Source organism: Balaenoptera physalus (assembly GCF_965194825.1).
Source record: "Balaenoptera physalus genome assembly, chromosome: 20".
Classification (NCBI taxonomy): Eukaryota; Metazoa; Chordata; class Mammalia; order Artiodactyla; family Balaenopteridae; genus Balaenoptera; species Balaenoptera physalus.
The window spans coordinates 7193503-7213894 of record NC_138901.1 but is presented as its reverse complement, the minus strand read 5'-3'; the positions used below and the strand labels follow the sequence as shown (position 1 = coordinate 7213894).

The 20392-nt window shown below is 48.1% G+C and overlaps 1 protein-coding gene across 5 annotated transcripts; it reads left to right on the top strand.

Annotated features, from left to right (window-relative positions):
• The first annotated feature begins 3089 nt into the window (after positions 1 to 3089).
• Positions 3090 to 20392, top strand: SLC25A19 (solute carrier family 25 member 19). Of its 5 annotated transcripts, none has more exons than XM_082443261.1 (8): positions 3090 to 3241; positions 3759 to 3811; positions 7771 to 7940; positions 8108 to 8263; positions 9941 to 10084; positions 16514 to 16697; positions 18036 to 18166; positions 19635 to 20392. In XM_082443261.1, exons 3-8 carry the CDS (start codon positions 7809 to 7811, stop codon positions 19845 to 19847), a joined length of 960 nt encoding a protein of 319 aa, XP_082299387.1. In that variant the 5' UTR covers positions 3090 to 3241; positions 3759 to 3811; positions 7771 to 7808; the 3' UTR covers positions 19848 to 20392. The 5 variants fall into 5 exon arrangements, with proteins under 5 accessions (XP_082299387.1, XP_082299386.1, XP_082299389.1 ...); XM_082443260.1 differs by having other exon boundaries at positions 9925 to 10095; XM_082443262.1 differs by having other exon boundaries at positions 3091 to 3241; positions 9925 to 10095; positions 19751 to 20392.

Sequence of the window (20392 nt, the reverse complement as noted above, 5' to 3'; positions counted from 1 at the left end):
GAATATTACTCAGCAATAAAAAGGGATCAATTAATAATACATACAACACGGACGAACCTCAAGATAATTATGCTGAGGGAAAGAAGCCAGACAAAAAGAATGTCATGTTTGATTCCATTCATATAAAATTCTATAAAATGCAAACTAACCCATAATGACAGAAAGCAGATCAGAGACTGCTTGGGGAAGAGGGAGGGAGAAGAGAGGGCAAGAGGGAGGGATAGTAAAGGGGCATGAGGAATCCTTTAAGGTCATGGATATATATGTTCACTATCTTGTTCACACATAAAATTGTTCACTTTGGAAATATGTAGTCAACTGTATGTCAGTTACACCTCAATAAAGCTGTGTGGAAAATTGTGATGAGCCTAGAACACTTTGTCATACCAGAAAACAAGGAAACTAGTCATTTTGTTTAAAGGATTCGGGTGCCAACCCATTGGCCAACGATGGAAAAATATGAGTATCAAATCGGGATAATAATTACAGTGGACTGAAAAAGAACAAATATAATGTTCATAATGATAGATATAAAATATGTGTTCATAATGGTAATAATAAAAAACCTCATTGATCAATATCCTGTGGAAGATACTAGGGAATCAATTAATTATTTTGAAAACTGCTAAAGGTAAAGAATCATGTATGTATCCTGACTTTTTTGTACTAAGTGTACCTCATGTAATCAATTAGCCTATGAGGGGATATTCCTCTTCATCTGTATTCCAGCTAATAAATGCCAAAATGATATCACCATTTATAACCCCTAAGCAATGCAATGATCAATGGCTGCAAACATCCAAAAATGAGAGACAAGCAGGAATAATAATTCTCCTCATGGAAATACACAATAATAGACAAGCAGTCTTGTAAAAAAAAAAAAATCAAACCTGACCTGATCAAACCTTTTAGATCTAACTAACCAATATGCAGAGAACACAGGAGGCGGAGGAAGATGTTAAAACACCACCGGGATGCCACCAGCAAGATCCAGCCAGACTGGAGAAAACTCTACAGGACAAACCACCTAGTTTCTTAAAAAACAAATAAAGAGAGAAAGAAAGAAAAAGAAACGAAACCAGGGACTTCCTTGGTGGCACAGTGGTTAAGAATCTGCCTGCCAGTGCAGGGCACATGGGTTCAATCCCTGGTCCGAGAAGATTCCCACATACCACAGAACAACTAAGCCCGTGTGCCACAACTACCGAAGCCCGAGCGCCTAGAGCCCGTGGTCCGCAACAAGAGAAGCCCTCACGTCCTGTAACTAGAGAAAGCCCACGCGCAGCAACAAAGACCAAACACCAAAGATAAGATAAATAAATTTAAAAAAAAAATGAAACAAAAAGGAAATGAAAGAAATTGCAAGCGAAAAGAGAGAGGAAGAGGGAAACCATAGCTTTTTTTTTTTTTTTAAGACAAGAGATATATTAACCAGTTGCAATGTATGGTCTGGATCTCAATTCAGACAAACTGTATTTGAAAAATGACATTTATAGGTCAATCAGGTAGATGTAAACACTAATTTTATATTTGATAATATTAGGAAATTATTGTTTTGGGGGGTGGGTGATAGTTTGGGGGATATGTTTTAAAAGGGAAATGCTTGTCTTTTAAAAATACACTGTGAAATGCTTACTGGTGAAATCACGTCTGGTATTTACTTCAAAATAACGTTGGGGGGGGTGCTGTAATAGGGAAGAACAAATCTGACTTCATATTGGATCTGTTTCTTTTACTTTAACCTTTGTATTCTATTGCTTTTGCTACAAGTTAATCACTAAAGAGATGTTGCCTATAAGCTTAAATTATACATAATGGCCCATCTCTGGGAACCCTGCCTCCCAGGTAATAAGCTTTAAGCTAAAATACCTTTGTTTAGCTCACAGGAAACATCCTGACCAGGCCCACCTGTGAATGACTACAGGAAGGAAGAAATTAACACATCCCCTCTGGAGGCTGACTGGAACCAGGAAATGTTTGACTTTACTCCCTCCCCTTTTAGTATAAAAGAAACCTGAATTCTAACTGAGGCAAGATTGTTCTTTGGGACACGAGTCCACCATCTCCTCAGTCTGCTGGCTTTCCTAATAAAGTTGCTATTCTTTGCCCCAACAACTCTTCTCTCAATTTATTGGCCTGTCCTGTGGTAAGCAGGACCAGGATGAGCTTGGACTCAGTAACAGTGCCACTTAGGTGCGGGAAAAACGAGACTGACCAGGAGTTGGTTAATTGTTGAAGTTGAGTAATGACTATATGGTGGTTCATCAGGCTATTCTCTCTACTTTTGTATAGTATGAAACGTTTTATTTATTTACTTCTTTACTTATTTATGTGCCGCAGCACATGGATCTTAGTTCCCCAACCAGGGATCAAACCCATGTCCCTTGAAGTAGACGTACGGAGTCTTAACCACTGGACTGCCAGGGAAGTCCCTGAAACGTTTTTAAATTGTTCAATAAAAATGTTTTTAAATTGTGCGTCAAAATGATTGCACTAATATGAAAAATGCAGTTTAAAAATCGGGAAGACTGTCCTGCAAAACGCTGATACTACTTGCGTGAGAGCGGTCGGATGAGTCATTTCCCCCTTCATTTCTACATTTTCTGTAATGTGTCTATATATTTTTATATTATCTTATAATGAGAGTTATGCATAATAAACCCTAGGGGGAAACAAAACCTCTGTATTTTTGCCGTCCTCGTTCTGGTCTTAAAAACTCATCTATTCTTTCCCCCACGCCCTCCAGGCTTTTGCTAAACTTCCCGCCATCTTTTCCAAGTGTAGATGATCCGGGTACTGGAACTATGCAAGTTTTGAGGAAAGAGGGTCACGTTCAGCGCGCCCTAAACTTCCGCCCGTCAGCACTCTGATCCAAGGCACACGCCACTCAGCGCGGCGACCTCCAACGGCGGAGCCTGGCTTCCGGACCCTCCTCCTTTCAACGCGTGGGTAACACTTGCGCATGCGCACGCCGAGGGCCTACATCTCCCAGCAGGCTCTGCGCCTCGTAGGGGACCGGCCTCAGTAGCGGAGGACTACATTACCCAGCGACGCCTTGCAATAGGCGTTGGTCGGGTGACTACTGTACAACCGTTGGTCCAGCGTCTGTCGGAAGCTGCGCGGTGATTGGCCCACAAGCCCGTCAGTTACTGCCAAGCGCAGTTAAGTTTTGCCGTTAGACTGCGTGAGGAGGGAGGGAGAGAAGAGAGTTCGGGGAGCCGGGCCGCGCCTCCGGAGCCGGGTGAGTGACCTCTTCCTCCGCCCTCCTGGCACTCAGCTCGGGGAGCTGCACCCCCGCTGCCCGGGGGCGCCTACACGCGCAGGTACTCACGCGGGGGCGGGGACTGTACCCACACGTGTCGCGTCTGATCTGAGAAGCATCTTCAGGGACGCAGGAAGCAAAACCCTGGACACACCCGGGGCACCTGTACATGCGGGTGACCCCCTTGTGGGCGTTTTCTCGGACTCGGGGAGAAAAAACACATCCTGGAGCGCACGTGGACACTTGTGTCCATACGCGGGGACATCTGCAGAGAGCCTCAGCTGAGCACGTGGGCTCACGGGCACACACGCTCACCGCGGGGCACCCGCATACCTGAACCCCAGGAGCTTCGCAGTAAAAAGAGGGGTGGCACGACAGACACACACACACACACACACACACCCGCCCTGCCACTCACACCAGCGGCCCCCTTTCTTGTGAGTACTTTATTATATCATGCATATAATCATATTTCATGTTTATTTTGTCTCTTTAGATAAATATCAAGGCTTTTTGGTACAAGAAGGAAATTTTGAACAAGCAGAAAAAGTAAGGCCACTACTGAATTATATTTAACAAGACCTTTCACGTGTATAAGGATTTTTACCTTTTTGACAGAGCTTATCACATACAGTATCTCGTGTGGTCCTCCCAGGAATCTGGCTAGGCAGGGCCGCCATCATTCCCATTTTCCAGAAGAAAAAGCTGAGCCTAGGTTAAATAAACCTGCCCAAGGTACATGAGAGAGACAGAATTTTGACTCAGGCTTCTTGATCTGACGTTAAGGTTATGTCCAGCTATGCAGAGCTGCTTATATGTAGAAATGCCTCCTTCCCTCCCTGACAGTAGGGATCTGACACTGCTCAGTGTGACCTGAGCACTCTCTGGGCAACCACCGGAGAGGCTTTGCCTCTCAATCACCTGCTTCACGTTTAAACTGCTCCTCACAGGTGCCTGGGGAGTAGCAGCTTGAGTTAATGTCACAGAGAAGTTGATGGGAAAGCCGAGATCTCCTCGTTTGAGGGTCTGGGGAGAAGTTACCAAGGAATGGGCACATTCCTGGCGGGAGTCGGGAGATTTCATACCATTAGACTTTTTTCTCTTTTTTTGTTTATGACTGTGCTGCGTGGTTTGCGGGATCTTAGTTCCCTGACCAGTGATCGAACCTAGGCCCCAGCAGTGAAAGTGCCAAGTCTGACCACTGGACCGCCAGGGAATTCCCCCATTAGACTTTCAATAAATGTTATTTTACAATACTTTGCCGATCGAGCCCCATGGAAATGTCTTGTTAATTTTAAGGATGGATTGGAGTGCTATTTTGGTAGTTTCAGAAAAGTGAGGGCTTGGGGCTAAGGGAATGGTGCGGACAGATTCCAGGGAGGGTGAGAAGAGAAAAAGAAACAATGGGGTGAAGGTGTCACTGTGTGGGCCCTGATTTCCCTGTTACTAAAGGTATTCAAGAACTAGATTAATTCTGAGGTCTCTTCTAAAATCATTTTATATTTACTTTTAATTGGGGTTTGGGGGGGCCATAATGAATTCAAGCAACGTAGAATTGTATAAAGAAAAAGGGAGGGAATTCCCTGGCTGTCTGGTGGTTAGGACGCATTGCTTCCACTGCAGGGGGCCCGGGTTCGATCCCTGCTTGGGGAACTAAGATCCCACATGCCACGAGGCGTGGAAAAAAAATAAATAAAGTAGGGGGGAGGAGATCTGCCTTCCCTCTTCCGTTGCCAACCCTACCCCCAAAGGTAACCTTACCAACCTGTTGGTGTGTGTCCTTATAGACTTTTCTGCTATGCTTTATACGACTGTTGAGGGTGTATGTAGGTCTTGCTGTTTTTCTTTTGCAAAAGTGGGGTTACACTAGACATACTGTTCTGAAACCTGCTTTTTTCATGTTTTAGTCAATTGTGGACGTCTTTTCCAGTGTGTGTTTAGCTCTGGCTCATTCTTTTTTTTTTTTTTTTTAATCTTTTTTTAAAATTTTTGGCTGTGTTGGGTCTTCGTTGCTGCACGCGGGCTTTCTCTATTGTGGCGAGCGGGGGCTACTCTTCGTTACGGTGCGCAGGCTTCTCATTGCTGTGTCTTTTCTTGTTGTGGACCACGGGCTCTAGGCACGCAGGCTTCAGTAGTCGCAGCACGTGGGGTCAGTAGTTGTGGCACGTGGGCTCTAGGGCGCACAGGCTTCAGTAGTTGTGGCTTGAGGGCTCTAGAGCTCAGGCTCAGTAGTTGTGGCGCACGGGCTCTGCATCATGTGAGATCTTCCCCGCCCAGGGGTCAAACATGTGTCCCCTGCATTGGCAGGCGGATTCTTAACCACTGTGCTACCAGGGAAGTCCACTCATTCTTTTAACAGCTGCATGGTGTCCCATTGCATGGAGGTGACTTAGTGTCCATCCCTCTATTTATAATCATTTGCATTATATCCAGTTTTATAAATAGTGATGCAACGCATGACATTTTACACATACATTCTAGTATTTCTCTAGAACAACAGTTCTCAATCGGGCAATTTTGCACCCCAGGAGACATTTGTCAATGTCTGGAGACATTTTTGATTGTCACAAGGGGAGCGTGGGGATACTGGCATCTGGTGGGCAGAGACCAGGGTGCTGCTAAACACCCTGCAATGCTCAGGACAGCCCCCGACTACAAAGAATTCTCCATTCTAAAGTGTCATTAGCGTTGAGGTCTGCTCTAGGTAAAAATGGAATTAGATTTTTGGGGTTTTTTGGCCATACTGCATGGCATGCGGGATCTTAGTTCCCCAACCAGGGATCGAACGTGCCCCCTGCAGTGGAAGCATGGAGACTTAACCACTGGACCGCCAGGGAAGTCCCTGGAATTAGATAGTTTTTAAATATTTAGTTTCTAAAACACCCCAGTGCCCAAAAAATTATGACACAGCTACTCAATGTAATATGATCTAGCCATTTACAATGATATTTATGAAGATCTTGTAGCAACATGGAATCATGCTTATGACATTTTGCGTTTTAAAAGCCATGTACCGGAAAAAAACCAGAAGGGAATATGTGAAGTAAAAAGTGTTAAGATGATGGGTTCTTTTCTCTCTGTCTCTCTTCTCTCTCTTTCTACAAAGTCACTATTATTTTTATAATCTCTAAGTTACTTGGTTTTTTGGGGGTTTTTTTTGGCTGCGTTGGGTCTTCATTGCTGCGCACGGGCTTTCTCCAGTTGCGGTGAGCGGGGGCTACTCTTCGTTGTGGTGCGCGGGCTTCTCATTGCGGTGGCGTCTCTTGTTGCGGAGCACGGGCTCTAGGCGCATGGGCTTCAGTAGTTGCAGCGCACGGGCTTCAGTAGTTGCAGCACACGGGCTCAGTAGTTGTGGTGCACGGGCTTAGCTTCTCCGCGGCATGTGGGATCTTTCCGGACCAGGGCTCGAACCTGTGTCCCCTGCATTGGCAGGCGGATTCTTAACCACTGCACCACCAGGGAAGTCCCAGTTACTTGGTTTTTAATCATTTATTCAGTCATTGTTTTTAGAGGCTTTGGGGCATGCCAGGCACCGTGTGGGTCTCTGGAGATACCAGTGTAACTAGGCTGAGTCCCTACCTGTATGGAGCCTGCCTCCTGTGGGCGGGGAGGACAGCACCTTAACAAGTGCTGTGAATGCTAGAAAGGACATGAGTACATCTTCTGGAGGGGATGCTCTTTAGCTGACCCCTGGAAGGTGAGAGGAACCAGTCTAGGGAAGGGTGGGGCTGCAGTTCAGACATGGGAACAGCAGGTCCAGGGATGGGCCGGTAGATAGGAACGTGAACAGCGTTTTCTAGGAACTGCTCAGAAGCACTGAGCCCACCCTGGCTGAAGAGACTGAACCGTGGTCCAGGGGGAGGTTGAAGAGGTGGGCCTGCATCATTTCACAGCGTAACTCGGCTCCACTGCTGTGGGCGGGCCTGCGCTGTGTGCAGAGAATAGAGGAGGGAGGTGCAGAAGGGCTCAGGGCCCTTCGGATCATGGCGGCTCGTTAGAGAATCCCAGGCGCCGTTCCTGGAGCCCGTGTGTCTGAGGTTCCCCCTCTGCACTCAGCTTGAGGGGGCTCTGCCCTCACGCTCACGCAGCCTGGGATTTCACCTCAGGCAGGAGCTGGCCATAAAGCCAGGTGTCTTGGAAAGCCAGCTGATCTCCGGAAGTGAACTGTTTCCTACCAAGCCTGTTCATTCACTCCATCAGCAAATATTATGAGCAGTTACTGTGGTGGGCTCTCTTCCGGGCACTGGAGTTGCAGGGATGGATGAATGAGACCAACGCCGTGTTTTCATGGGCTTGAATTCTAATGGGGGAGAGAGACAAGAAACAAATGTATGAAATCAATGTCTGGTATATAAATGGTCTAAAGAAGAATAAAGCAGGATAAGGAGAGAGAAGGGATGTGGGCGCTGCTTTGGGGGCTGGTCCGGGAGGACTGCTCTGAGGAGTGATGTGTGCGCCGGGACCCTAAGACCTTGCTCTGGTGTTTACTCCGTGTCTCTTGCATTTAGCCTGAAGCTGATGGACATTGTATGGGCCACAGGCAGGGATGGTGGGCTATGACCCCAGAGCAGACGGCAGGAATGTCTCCAATCTCGAGGTGGCCGTGGCTGGGTCTGTGTCTGGACTTGTCACTCGGGTGCTGATCAGCCCCTTGGATGTCATCAAGATCCGTTTCCAGGTACCCTTTTCCCCTTTTTCTGTGTAATGGGCCAGAGGACAAGTTCACTCTTTTTTGTCAAAGCAGTTCCTAGAGCTTGCAATTTTGTCAAGGAGAAGCACTTTGTTGCCTTTGTTACCTTCTCTGAAATTCCTCATCATCCTGACCATTCTTATCTTGATTCCTAGCTTCAGATTGAGCGCCTGTCTAGCAGTGACCCCAACGCGAAATACCACGGAATCCTGCAGGCTGGAAGACAGATTTTGCAAGAGGAGGGCCCAACAGCATTCTGGAAAGGACACATCCCAGCCCAGCTTCTCTCCATAGGCTATGGAGCTGTCCAAGTAGGTGGCAGGGGAAGCGGCCAGGACCCTGGGGTCACATTGCCCAATGGGGGAGCCCAGGGTGGTGAGGCGTGCACCCGGGCTGCCCGGGGTAGGGCAGCAGGAGGCGGTCACACACTGCTCACTCGTCTTGGCTGGGAAGCTACCTGACAAATTGAAGACATAGTCAGACTGAGCTGTACTATAGACATTGGCTTCCCCACGTCCCCCAGCCCTGGAGACTTAGCACCCACTGAATATGAGGTGCTGCACCTAGGATACTGTCTTGACACCCAGCCCAGAGGGGCTTAGCAAATGGCGATACAAATGCTTTTCATTTTTCAAAATAGCATTATTCACGTCTGTGCGTCCTTTGAACTTCCGAACAGCACTGTGAGGAAGGTGGAGCAGGTGTTACGTGGGTCGCAGAGAGGTTGAGTGAGCTGCCTGAGGCCACACAGCTTGTAGGTGGCGAGGCTAGGATTAGGATCCAGGCTTCTTGACTCTTGCTCATGAGTTTGTTCAGCTGAGCGCCAGTTTACCCCATGGCGTCTAGTCTGTAGCCGTACAGTGGTGGTGATGGAAATAGCCAGCCCCACACAGTGCTCACAGGGGGCCAGGCCCCGGGCGAAGCACTTCACATCTGCCACCTTACAACAGTCCTCTGGTAGGTTCTGTTGTCATCCTTATTTTACAGATGAGAAGACTGAGGCAGAGAGAGCTTAAGTAATTAGTCCAACCAACGTCACTAGCTAGAGAGTGGCAGAGCCGTCCCTGCCTGTTCTTCGTATGACATCGCAGTGATTGCTCAGGTCACGAGCCCCTGCCGCACCATCTCCGCGCCCAGCACACGGATGCTGCATCCTGATGGGTAAATGCAGCAACGTGTGCTCTCAGGACCCCAGGCCATCTTGAGTTGGCTGGAGAAGGATCTGAGCCCAAGGAGGGCTTACACCACAGAATATGGAATATGTGGGATTCTCCCGACAGAATTTCAGCTCCAGGGCAGAATGTTTCTCAGACAGGGCCACTGCCAGCTGCATTAAACGGGTCCCCAGCCTAGAATCAGATAATGGCCATCTTTTCCCAGTTCTCAGAAAACTAAGTGATGAGTAGAATTTTCTTTTTTATTCTTTCTTTTTTTTTTTTTCTGGCCTCGCCATGCAGCTTGCGGGATCGTAGTTCCCCCACCAGGGATTGAACCCGGGGCCACGGCAGTGAGAACACCGAGTCCTAACCACTGGACTGCCAGGGAATTCCCGAGTAGAATTTTCTTTTTTTTTTAATTTAATATTTATTTATTTGTTTGGCTGCGTTGGGGTGTTAGTTGCGGCATGCAGGATCTTTTTTTTTAGTTGCAGCATGTGGGATCTAGTTCCCTGACCAGGGATTGAACCTGGGCTCCCTGCATTGGGAGTGCGGAGTCTCAGCCACTGGACCACCAGGAAAGGCCCCCAAGTAGAATTTTCTGATACAAAAATTTTCTCATGTATTTTCTTAACCCTTGGGTATTTGGCTCTGCTCAGAGTATGAAAGGGCATCTGAGCTTTGCACAAAGTTATGTGTTTATTGTATTCTGACCCTACTCAAGAAGAGTATCTCCTGGTCCCTAGGATAGGCCCCGCCTGGGTCACGGGTACATTCGGGAGGTGTTTTCCATGACACTGTCACAACTCTTGCAGTTTTTGTCGTTTGAAGTGCTCACCGAGCTGGTGCACAGGGCCAGCGTGCGCGATGCCCGAGACTTCTCCGTGCATTTTGTGTGTGGCGGCCTGTCTGCCTGTGTGGCCACCCTCGCCGTGCATCCTGTGGACGTGCTACGCACCCGCTTTGCAGCTCAGGGTGAGCCCAGGGTGAGTGGCCGGGCCAGAGGAGGGGCGCCCAAGGGACGGAGGGCGTCCCAGGGTGGGGGCTGTTTTCCTTAGAGGGAACAAAGCCGGGGCGGCCTGGGGTTTTCGGGCCGTCCTTCAGCCTGTTCCTGAAACCCGTGATGGTGCCTGGCACCAGGCAAGGTGCTCACAACCTCACGGGGGACACAGAACCTGCAGGGGAAACAGAGGAAATACCAGATCGGCACGGGGAAGGTGTCTGGGAAAGTGAGACTTGAGATCCTATCGCTGTATTATTGGGAGGGAGGTTTTGGTTTCCAGAAAGAATGGATTGGAGGAAATGGGCTCCTTGAGTCAGACTCAAGGAAGAACTGACTGAGTGAAAGCAAGGGATTAAACCCTCAAATAGGGGCTTCCCTGGTGGCTCAGTGGTTGAGAATCTGCCTGCCAATGCAGGGGACACGGGTTCGAGCCCTGGTCTGGGAAGATCCCACATGCCGCGGAGCAGCTGAGCCCGTGAGCCACAATTACTGAGCCTGCGCGTCTGGAGCCTGTGCTCCGCAACAAGAGAGGCCGTGATAGTGAGAGGCCCGCGCACCGCGATGAAGGGTGGCCCCCGCTTGCCACAACTAGAGAAAGCCCTCGCACAGAAACGAAGACCCAACACAGCCATAAATTAATTAATTAATTAATTAATTAAAAAAAAAAAACAAACAAAAAACCCTCATAGATGCACCATCCCCCCTCTGCTCACCATAATCTCTGTTTCCTGGACATACATAAGAATAGTGTAGGGCTTCCCTGGTGGCGCAGTGGGTAAGAATCTGCCTGCCAATGCAGGGGACACGGGTTCGAGCCCTGGTTTGGGAGGATCCCACATGCCGCGGAGCGACTAAGCCCATGAGCCACAACTGCTGGGCCTGCGCGTCTGGAGCCTGTGCTCCGCAACGGGAGAGGCCGCGACGGTGAGAGGCCTGCGCACCGCGATGAAGAGTGGCCTCCGCTCGCCGCAAATGGAGAAAACCCTCGCACAGAAACGAAGACCAAACACAGCCAAAAATAAATAAATAAATAAATAAATTAAAAAAAAAAAAAAAAAAAAGAATAGTGTAGGATACTGTTGGTGGGGAATGACGTTTTGCTTAAGAATTTAATCTGGGACCAGCTAAGAATAACTGTGGTTTCAGCTCTGCCAGTTTTTTGTGTTGCCTGGGGTGGAGATCCTGGGTTGGGGGACCTCTTTTGTTTAGGAGACATTCTGATAAATTTTTTGGTTCAGAAATGCAAAGTGCCCCAGAAACAGTCTAGAAGAAAATGACTGGGGCATGAGAGCTGGGTCACTCTGTGTGACACTGCAGTGGAAAATAGAGGTTTGGGGTGACTGCCCTGGTGGAGAAATGAGACGAGGGGTCCTAGGAACGGAGTAGAGAAATGGAGGGGAAGGATGTTTATAGAGGGGACAGACCTCGGCAACATGGTGCCTGCTGGGATGAAGAGAATGGCTGGTGACAGTCCTGCGGTTCCCTGTTCTGCGTGTGCTGTAATCCTCTTCCGTTACTTTCCAACCTTCAGTACAAGTCTATGAGAAGAAAAAAGGGAAAACATCATTAAGAAAAGAATAGCATATTTCTTCTTAGGCTTAGACAATTGAGATGTTGGATTGTAGATTCTGGAATGACTGGAAAATTGTGTGTGAAAGTGAGGCGAAAAGATTTATTTAAAAATTGCAAAACTCTCCACCTTCTTTAGACTAGTAGCATCCATAGTGTAAATCCTCACATTTCTTAAAAAATCAGTAATCTGGGCTTCCCTGGTGGCGCAGCGGTTAAGAATCCACCTGCCAATGCAGGGGACACGGATTCGAGCCCTGGTCCGGGAAGATCCCACATGCCATGGAGCAACTAACCCCGTGCACCACAACTACCGAGCCTGCTCTCTAGAGCCTGTGAGCCACAACTACTGAAGCCCGCGCGCCTAGAGCCCGTGCTCTGCAACAAAAGGAGCCACCGCAATGAGAAGCCTGCGCACCGCAGTGAAGAGTAGCCCCCGCTCACCGCAACTAGAGAAAGCCTGCGCGCAGCAGCGAAGACCCAACACAGCCATAAATAAATAAATAAATAAATAAATAAATAATCTATAAGGTGTATAAAGGTTAAAAAGACAGATAGTTCTTCATGAATTATAGTGAAAAAACACCAGCCTCCCCCCTGATTCTATTCCCCAGAGGCAACCACTTTTAATATTTGTGTGCTTCTTCCGTAATTTACTTCCTAATTCAAAGTAACATGCTCTTTCTCTTTCTTCCTTTCCTTCTCAGTTTTAAATTATAGACATTAACTACTGACTACTATGGAAGATGAGAATTTAACTCTTTTCCATCACCCTTGGGTGTGCTTATGCTTCCTCACCTGAGTACAGTACAACTGATTAATAGATTTTTGGCTAAATCAGTACTCAGTGTTTATGCTATTATGATTATGTAAATGTTACTGCTGAGCCTCAAAATATATTATGATTATGTTTTCTTTTGTATTTTTGTCTTTCCTGAAGTTGGCAATTGCTTTGTATTTTATTTGTTTCGCTTTCTACATGCTTATCACAAATTCACTTTCAAACAATCTCCCGATAGGGTGAGCCTGTGGTCATCAGTCCCATGTTTTTATGGAGCCCCTCCTAGAGCCCCCCACCCTTGAACCCTTCACCCTATGGCTTCGATCTGGACTGTTTGCTCCAGGACTATGGCCAGCTATTCTCTTAGGAATTCTCACGTAGGAGCCCATGTCTTCTCTTTCTTGATTAGTCCCTCATTTTGGTGGAGCACATCCTGAGGTATAGCTTCCTTACAGAAGCCTGATAGAAAATGCCTTTATTTTCCCCTTACACTTAACTGATGATCTGGGTGTAGAATTCTAGGTAGCTCTCAGTATCGCTGAAGAGGCGTCCAGAACCATCCTGATGACTAACCCTTTATATGAAGCCATCCACTTCGCACTCTTGGGAACTTTCAGGATCTTTTCTTTTCTTTTTTTTTTTAACTTTTTTGTGGCCCCACCGTGCGGCACGTGGGATCTTAGGTCCCCAACCAGGGCTCGAACCCACGCCCCCTGCAGTGGAAGCGTGGAGTCTTAACCACTGGACCACCAGGGAAGTCCCTCAGGATCTTTTCTTGATCCCTGGCATTCTAGAAATTTACCAGTGGAGTGCCCCAGGGCGGGTCTCTTTCATTCATTGTGATGGGCACTTCCTGGGCCCTTTAGTCTGGACACATGTTCTTCATGCCTGGAAAATGGTCACGAATTATTTATTCACAATTGCCTGCCCTCTGTTTTTTTCTTTTTCTTTCTTTCTAGAATTCATGTCAGTTGGACACTAGACATCCTGGATTGATCCTCTGATTGACATCTTTTATTTACCATTCTGGGAGGTTTCCTTACTTTTATCATTTGGGCCCTCTATTGAGTTTAAACAACGTCTGCTAACATATGTTGGTTCCTAAGAACTGTCTTTGGTTTGTTTGTTTTAGTCAGGTTTATTAAAGCATAACTTACATGCACAGTAAAATCCACTCTTGTTAGCGTACAGTTCTGTGACTTTTGACAAATGCATACAGTCACGTAACCACTACCACAATCAAGATATAAAACAAAAGTTCCATCACCCCCTGATTTCCTCCTGCCCTTTGTAGTTTGTCCCTCCCCACCTCCAGCCTTCAGTAACCACTGGTCTGTTTTCTGTCTGAAGTTCTGCCTTTTCCAGAATGTTACATAAATGGAGTTATGCCCTGTGTAGTCGTTTGAGTTGGCTCCCTTCACTTGGTAGATGCATTTGAGATGTGTCCATGGGGTGCCTGTGAGTAGCTGGCTCCTTTTTATTGCTGAGTAATATTCCATTGTGTGGAAGGATTGTGGTTTATTAGTTCAGAGACTTTGGGGTTGTTCTCCAGTTTGGGGTGTTATGAATAAAGCCACTATAAACATTCACATATAGGTTACTGTGTGAACATTTCATTTCTCTTGGGTAAATTCCTAGGGGTGGGATTGCTGGTTGTATGGTAAGGAGTGTTTCATTGTATAAGAAAAAGGCAAGCTGTCTCCTGCACGGCTGTGCCGTTTTGCCTTCCCACCAGCAGGTCCAACTGCTCCTTATCCTCACGAATACTTAGTATTATTCGTTTTGTATTTTAAATTTTAACCGTTCTAAATGGTGTGAATAGTGGTATCTCATCGTGGTTAATTTAAATTTCTTTAATGTTGAGCGTCCTTTTACGTGCTTATTTGCCATCTATATACCTTCTTTGGTGAAGTATCTGTTCAGATTGTCCATTTTTGTGTTGGGTGGTTTTTATTTTACAAGTATTTTCTGAGTCTGTGGCTGTCTTTTCCTTTCCTTACAGTATCTTTTGAAGAGCACATGTTTTTAATTTTGATGAAGTTCCATTTATCAATTTGTTCTTTTATGGATTTTGCTTTTGGTGTTTTACCGAAGAAACCTTTGCCCAACTCAGAGTCACAAAGATTTTCTCTCAAGAGCTTTTTCTTGTCTGAATCTTACCTCTTTTTAAAATAGATCCTCTGCTTTTATTTTTTTTTATTTTAAAATTTTTTAAAATTAATTTGTATTGGAGTGTAGTTGATTTACAATGTTGTGTTAGTTTCTGCTGTACAGCAAAGTGAATCAGTTATACATATACATATATCCACTCTTTTTAAAATTCTTTTCCCATATAGGTCATTACAGAGTATTGAGTAGAGTTCCCTGTGCTATGCAGTCAGTCCCTATTATCTATTTTATATATAGTAGTGTGTATATGTCAATCCCAATCTCCCAGTTTATCCCTCCCGCCCCCTTTCCCCCTTGGTAACCGTATGTTTTCTACATCTGTGACTCTATTTCTGGTTTTTTATTTATTTATTTATTTATTTATTTATTTATTTATTTATTTATTTATTTTTGGCTGTGTTGGGCCTTCGTTTCTGTGCGAGGGCTTTCTCCAGTTGCAGCGAGCGGGGGCCACTCTTCATTGCGGTGCACGGGCCTCTCACTGTCGCGGCCTCTCCCGTTGCGGAGCACAGGCTCCAGACGCGCAGGCTCAGTAGTTGTGGCTCACGGGCTTAGTTGCTCCGCGGCATGTGGGATCTTCCCAGACCAGGGCTCGAACCCGTGTCCCCTGCATTGGCAGGCAGATTCTCAACCACTGCGCCACCAGGGAAGCCCTCTATTTCTGTTTTGTAAATAAGTTCACTTGTACCATTTTTTTTAGATTCCACATATAAGCGATATCATATGATATTTGTCTTTCTCTGACCCTCTGCTTTTATCATGAAGGTGATGCCTTCTCTGTGGTCTCAGGATATTAGTTAAAATTTCGTGGGTGGTTTCTTTTTTCTGTAGTTTTCTTCTGCTATCTATACTGTCTCTTCCTTCCAAATGACTTCTCCTGCCCCTCATCAATCATTTTGGCCTCTGTTTTGGGGGAGGCTTTCCTCAATGTCTGGTGACTCTTGGCTGCCAGCTTGGTTAAGAGGGGACACAGAAAGCAGAGTGGGACTCTGGCACGAGGGCAGGCTTGTTGTCCGATGGCCTTCCTCTGAGGCCCGGCCCTTTCATGCAAGTCCCCAGGGCAAAAGCCTTCAATGTGGCTGCCAGCATCTGGGAGCCAAGTGTGTACTGTCCCCGCTCAGTACAGACTTGCCCTCAGTCACCCTCTTGTCAGTGCAGTGCTTCCCGCACCCACAGCCAGGCAGATTCAGCCCCTCTGGTCCACTGCAAAGAATATATGTCGAATAGAAGTGCACTAAAAAATCAGTGGCTCTTCGTGCATAAACATCACCTGTTGATGGTTCCAGAAAGGTTAAGCATATGCATATGGCAAAAAATCCAAATAGCATAAAATGGTGACAGCGAATCTCCTTCTTCCCCCTTCCCTCCCCTGTCCCCCTGTTTCCCGCTGTGGAGGTAATAATGTTACTGTTCCTCCTTTCATGTGTATCCTTGTGGGGGATAGTCTCTGCATACAGTTTGTTTCCTCCACAGACACTGTGCCTGCTCTTCATGTCCTGCTGGGTTCACTTAACTGTATATCTGGGGGAGTCTTCCCTATCGATCATCTAGATTGCATCTTCCTGTTGTAATTGCTACAATATGTTCTTTTGAACAGGTGTGCCGTAATTTATATAACCGATCACCCAAGGGTGGACTTCACACCTCTTGCTGTTCTGCATACTTTTGTGCACTCCTTGGCATATCTCAGTCGTGTAAATAGCTAGAAGGGGAGCTGCCAGACAGTCCAACCCTTGGAATTTTTGTCCAGCAGTTTCTTTGTCCTCCTGGTAGGAGAAGTAATGCTCCTAGTAGCTGGTTTCTGGACAAGGGGAAATATACCTGGTGGGCTGGGTTCTCGGGCTGAAGCGACGTCGCTCATCATTGCATGTGTGGTGTCCAGGTCTATAAAACCCTGCGAAACGCCGTGGTGACCATGTACAGGACCGAAGGCCCCTTGGTCTTCTACAAAGGCTTGAACCCCACCTTGATCGCCATCTTCCCCTACGCCGGGTTCCAGTTCTCCTTCTACAGCTCCTTGAAGCACGCGTATGAGTGGGCCATGCCAGCCGAAGGAAAGAAAAACGGTGAGACTGGCCTCACGGGAAAGGGAATCTGGGTCCCACTCTGCCCCTCTCCCAAGCCATAGCATCTCTTTCTGAATCAGGTAGGAAATAAAGTTTCCCTGCAGAAGCTAAGACACCACAGATCTCTGAACCCCCAGCTCTGTAATACAGCCAACAAAACAAATCCATTCACTCACAGATGACTTTATTTCTTTCGGCTCTTGCCACTGTTATTTCCAACTACCGGTCATGGTTTTCATTTTTGTCAAAGGTCCAACTTGCAGACAGCCTGGTTTTGCTTATGTGTTGGGTTTGGTTTTCGTTTGGGGACTCTGGGGAGGGGGATGGGCATCCTATTTCCTCCCAAGCCTTGTACTGAGTCGCAGGGCAGAGCCTGCAGGCCATTATTGCCTCCAGCTGGGGTGATTACTGTTAAAGGCTCACACCCCTTCTGCCACCGGCCTGTCCAATCAGCAGTCCATTGTCATTCTTTTTTTAAAAAATTTTATTTATTTTATTTATTTATTTTTGGCTGCGTTGGGTCTTCGTTGCTGCACGCGGGCTTTCTCTAGTTGCAGATAGCGGTGCGCGGGCTTCTCATTGCGGTGGCTTCTCTTGTTGCAGAGCAGGGGCTCTAGGCGCGCGGGCTTCAGTAGTTGTGGCACGTGGGCTCTAGAGCGCAGGCTCAGTAGTTGAGGCGCACGGGCTGAGGTGCTCTGCGGCATGTGGGATCTTCCCGGACACGGGCTTGAACCTGTGTCCCCTGCATTGGCAGGCAGATTCTTTTTTTTTTTTTTAACCTTTTTGGCTGCGTTGGTTCTTTTTTTTAATATTTATTTATTTATTTATTTATGGCTGTGTTGTGTCTTGCTGCACGCGGGCTTTCTCTAGTTGCGGTGAGCGGGGGCTACCCTTCCTTGCAGTGCGCAGGCTTCTTATTGCGGTGGCTTCTCTTTGTTGTAGAGCACGGGCTCTAGGCGCGCGGGCTTCAGTAGTTGTGGCACGTGGGCTCAGTACTTGTGGCTCGCGGGCTCTAGAGTGCAGGCTCAGTAATTGTGGCTCACGGGCTTAGTTGCTCCACGGCACGTGGGATCCTCCCGGACCAGGGCCCGAACCCGTGTTCCCTGCATTGGCAGGTAGATTCTTAACCACTGCGCCACTAGGGAAGCCCTGTCTGTTGTCATTCTTGCTGAAAATGTGGTTGTGTCTGGTTCTCTCGCTCCTGGATTAAATTCTTCTGAGATGGAGGATGTTTGTAGGTTTTGGTTTTCTGGTCGAGGATTAGACTGTGTAACCTTGAAGTTTACCCTAGATTGCATTTCTCTCATTTTTCCTCTCCATCCCACTTCTCTGGTTCAGAGAACTTCAAAAACCTGCTTTGTGGCAGTGGAGCTGGAGTCATCAGCAAGACCCTCACGTATCCCATGGACCTCTTCAAGAAGCGGCTGCAGGTTGGAGGGTTTGAGCAGGCCCGAGCCTCCTTTGGCCAGGTGAGATGTCCCCCTGCAGAGAGCTCTGATTCCAGCCCCTCACTGGGCGCATGAAGGAACTGGGTCAGCTCCTGTCCATAGGGCAGCTTTCGCCCCCATAGCCCTCTCAGCCCCTGCATGTCCCTGGTGTCGATGAAAAATTAATCAGTTGATATAAGAAAGAATCGGAAAATTTTATTCCAGCCAAATTTGAGGATTATAACCCGGGAAGAGCATCTCAGAAAGCTCTGAGAACTGTTCCACCTGCTAGAAGTCAAGACACAGTTCATATAAGTTTTTTGAGACACGGGGCTGTGCATCAAATGACGTTTTGGGGGGGGTTTATTTTGGCTGCGTTGGGTCTTCCTCTAGTTGCAGCGAGCGGGGGCTACCCTTTGTCGTGGTGTGCGGGCTTCTCATTGCGGTGGCTTCTCTTGTTGTGGAGCACGGGCTCTAGGCGTGCAGGCTTCAGTAGTTGTAGCAGGCGGGGCTCATTTGTTGTGGCTCGCGGGCTCTAGAGCTCAGGCTCAGTAGTTGTGGCGCACGGGCTTAGTTGCTCCGTGGCATGTGGGATCTTCCCGGACCAGGGCTCGAACCCGTGTCCCCTGCATTGGCAGGCGGATTCTTAACCACTGCACCACCAGGGAAGTCCCATTAATTTGTTTTAGTTTTTAGATTCCACATAAAAGTGATAACATAAGCTCTTTGTCTTTCTCTGACTTACTTCACTAAGCATGACACCACCTAGGTCCATCCGCGCTGCAGTTTTATTCGTTTGCATAAGTAAACATATGTTTAACAATAATGGGGTTACACGCAAGGTTTTATAACCTCCTTCTTCCACTTACCAACTTGTCTTGAAAAGATGGTTTGAATTTGGATAGGGAGAGTTGGTGAGAGCTCAAGACAGAGAAGGGAGGCCCTGCTCCTCACAGAGCTTTAGCGTGAGCAGGTGTGGCTGGAGGTGTGCGGGCACTGAGGGTGGACCAGTGGGGAAAGGCAGATCAGGGAGGGAAGTTGAGGCCAAATGGTGAAACGCCCCAAACACCACGCCGTGGGGCTTGGACTTGATTCTTTGTAATGTCATTGGCATCATCATCGGGAGTTACTGGAGCTCTGGGAGGGGAGCGAGGCTTGAGGAGAGCTGTGCCTTGGGGACACGGGTCTAGCAGCAGTTTGTGGTCAACTGGAGGTGGCCAGGCTGGCGGCGCTGGTCAGGCTCAGAGCTAACGAGGGGCCGGTTCAGATCTACTGCCCAAGGGGGACCAGGAGGGATGGGTGCACGGTCAGAGGCACCCCCGGGAAGAGGGTCCAGAGCTCTCTCTGGGTCCTTAAGAGCCACTGTCAGTGGGAGCCTCCAGGGCAGGAAGGAGCTCTGTCCAGTGCTGATTTCCAGGCACTTCATCTGTTAAGTCTGAATTAGCCCAGTTGGAAGAGAAAGAATGAGGTTAACTTATTCTGTCTTTTTTGCATTCATTCCTTTGTCCAGCAAGTATTTATTGGGTGCTTGAACGTGCCAGGCTCTGTGTTGACAAAAGAACAGAGCTCACACCCATGTTGCCATCACCTCCTCTCTCCTCAACTGGAGAACCTTCCTCTCCCCAGGTGCGAAGCTACAAGGGCCTCCTGGACTGCGCCAGGCAGGTGCTGCGAGAGGAGGGTGCGCAGGGCTGCTTCAAAGGCCTGGCGCCCAGCCTGCTGAAGGCTGCCCTCTCCACCGGCTTTGTGTTCTTCTGGTACGAGCTCTTCTGTAACCTCTTCCACCGCGTGAGGAAGGCAGACAGCTAGCCTCGAGGGCAGAAGGGTGGCCTGAGGTCTTTCCCCGGAGGGGCCCTCCTGAAGAACGCTCGATCTACCGTCCCGTGTTGCGCTGAGAGGTGTTGCCCGGCCCCTCCCTCCAGGCCAGCTGTCCTGGGCGCGAAGAGCCGTCGGCAGCAGCCTGGGTTCCACCAGAAGGGCCAAGGGGGTTCTCCACGGGAGAGCACGGGGCGAACGCAGGACCTGGTCTGCGGGGACCCAACCCCGCCAGTCAGAAGGAGCTGGACATTTCTCCTCGGTGTGGCGCACACTCAGGGCAACAGCTGCCCTCCTGCACGCCTTCGCTCCGGCTGCCCGGAGAACTCTCCTGCGTCTGGGTGGGCCGCAGCTTGAGTGTGAGGCTGGGATCAGGCCTTTACAGGGGTCTGGTCCCCACACCTTGGTTCTTACCTCACCAATTATTTAATAGACATTAAAACTAAAAGCACA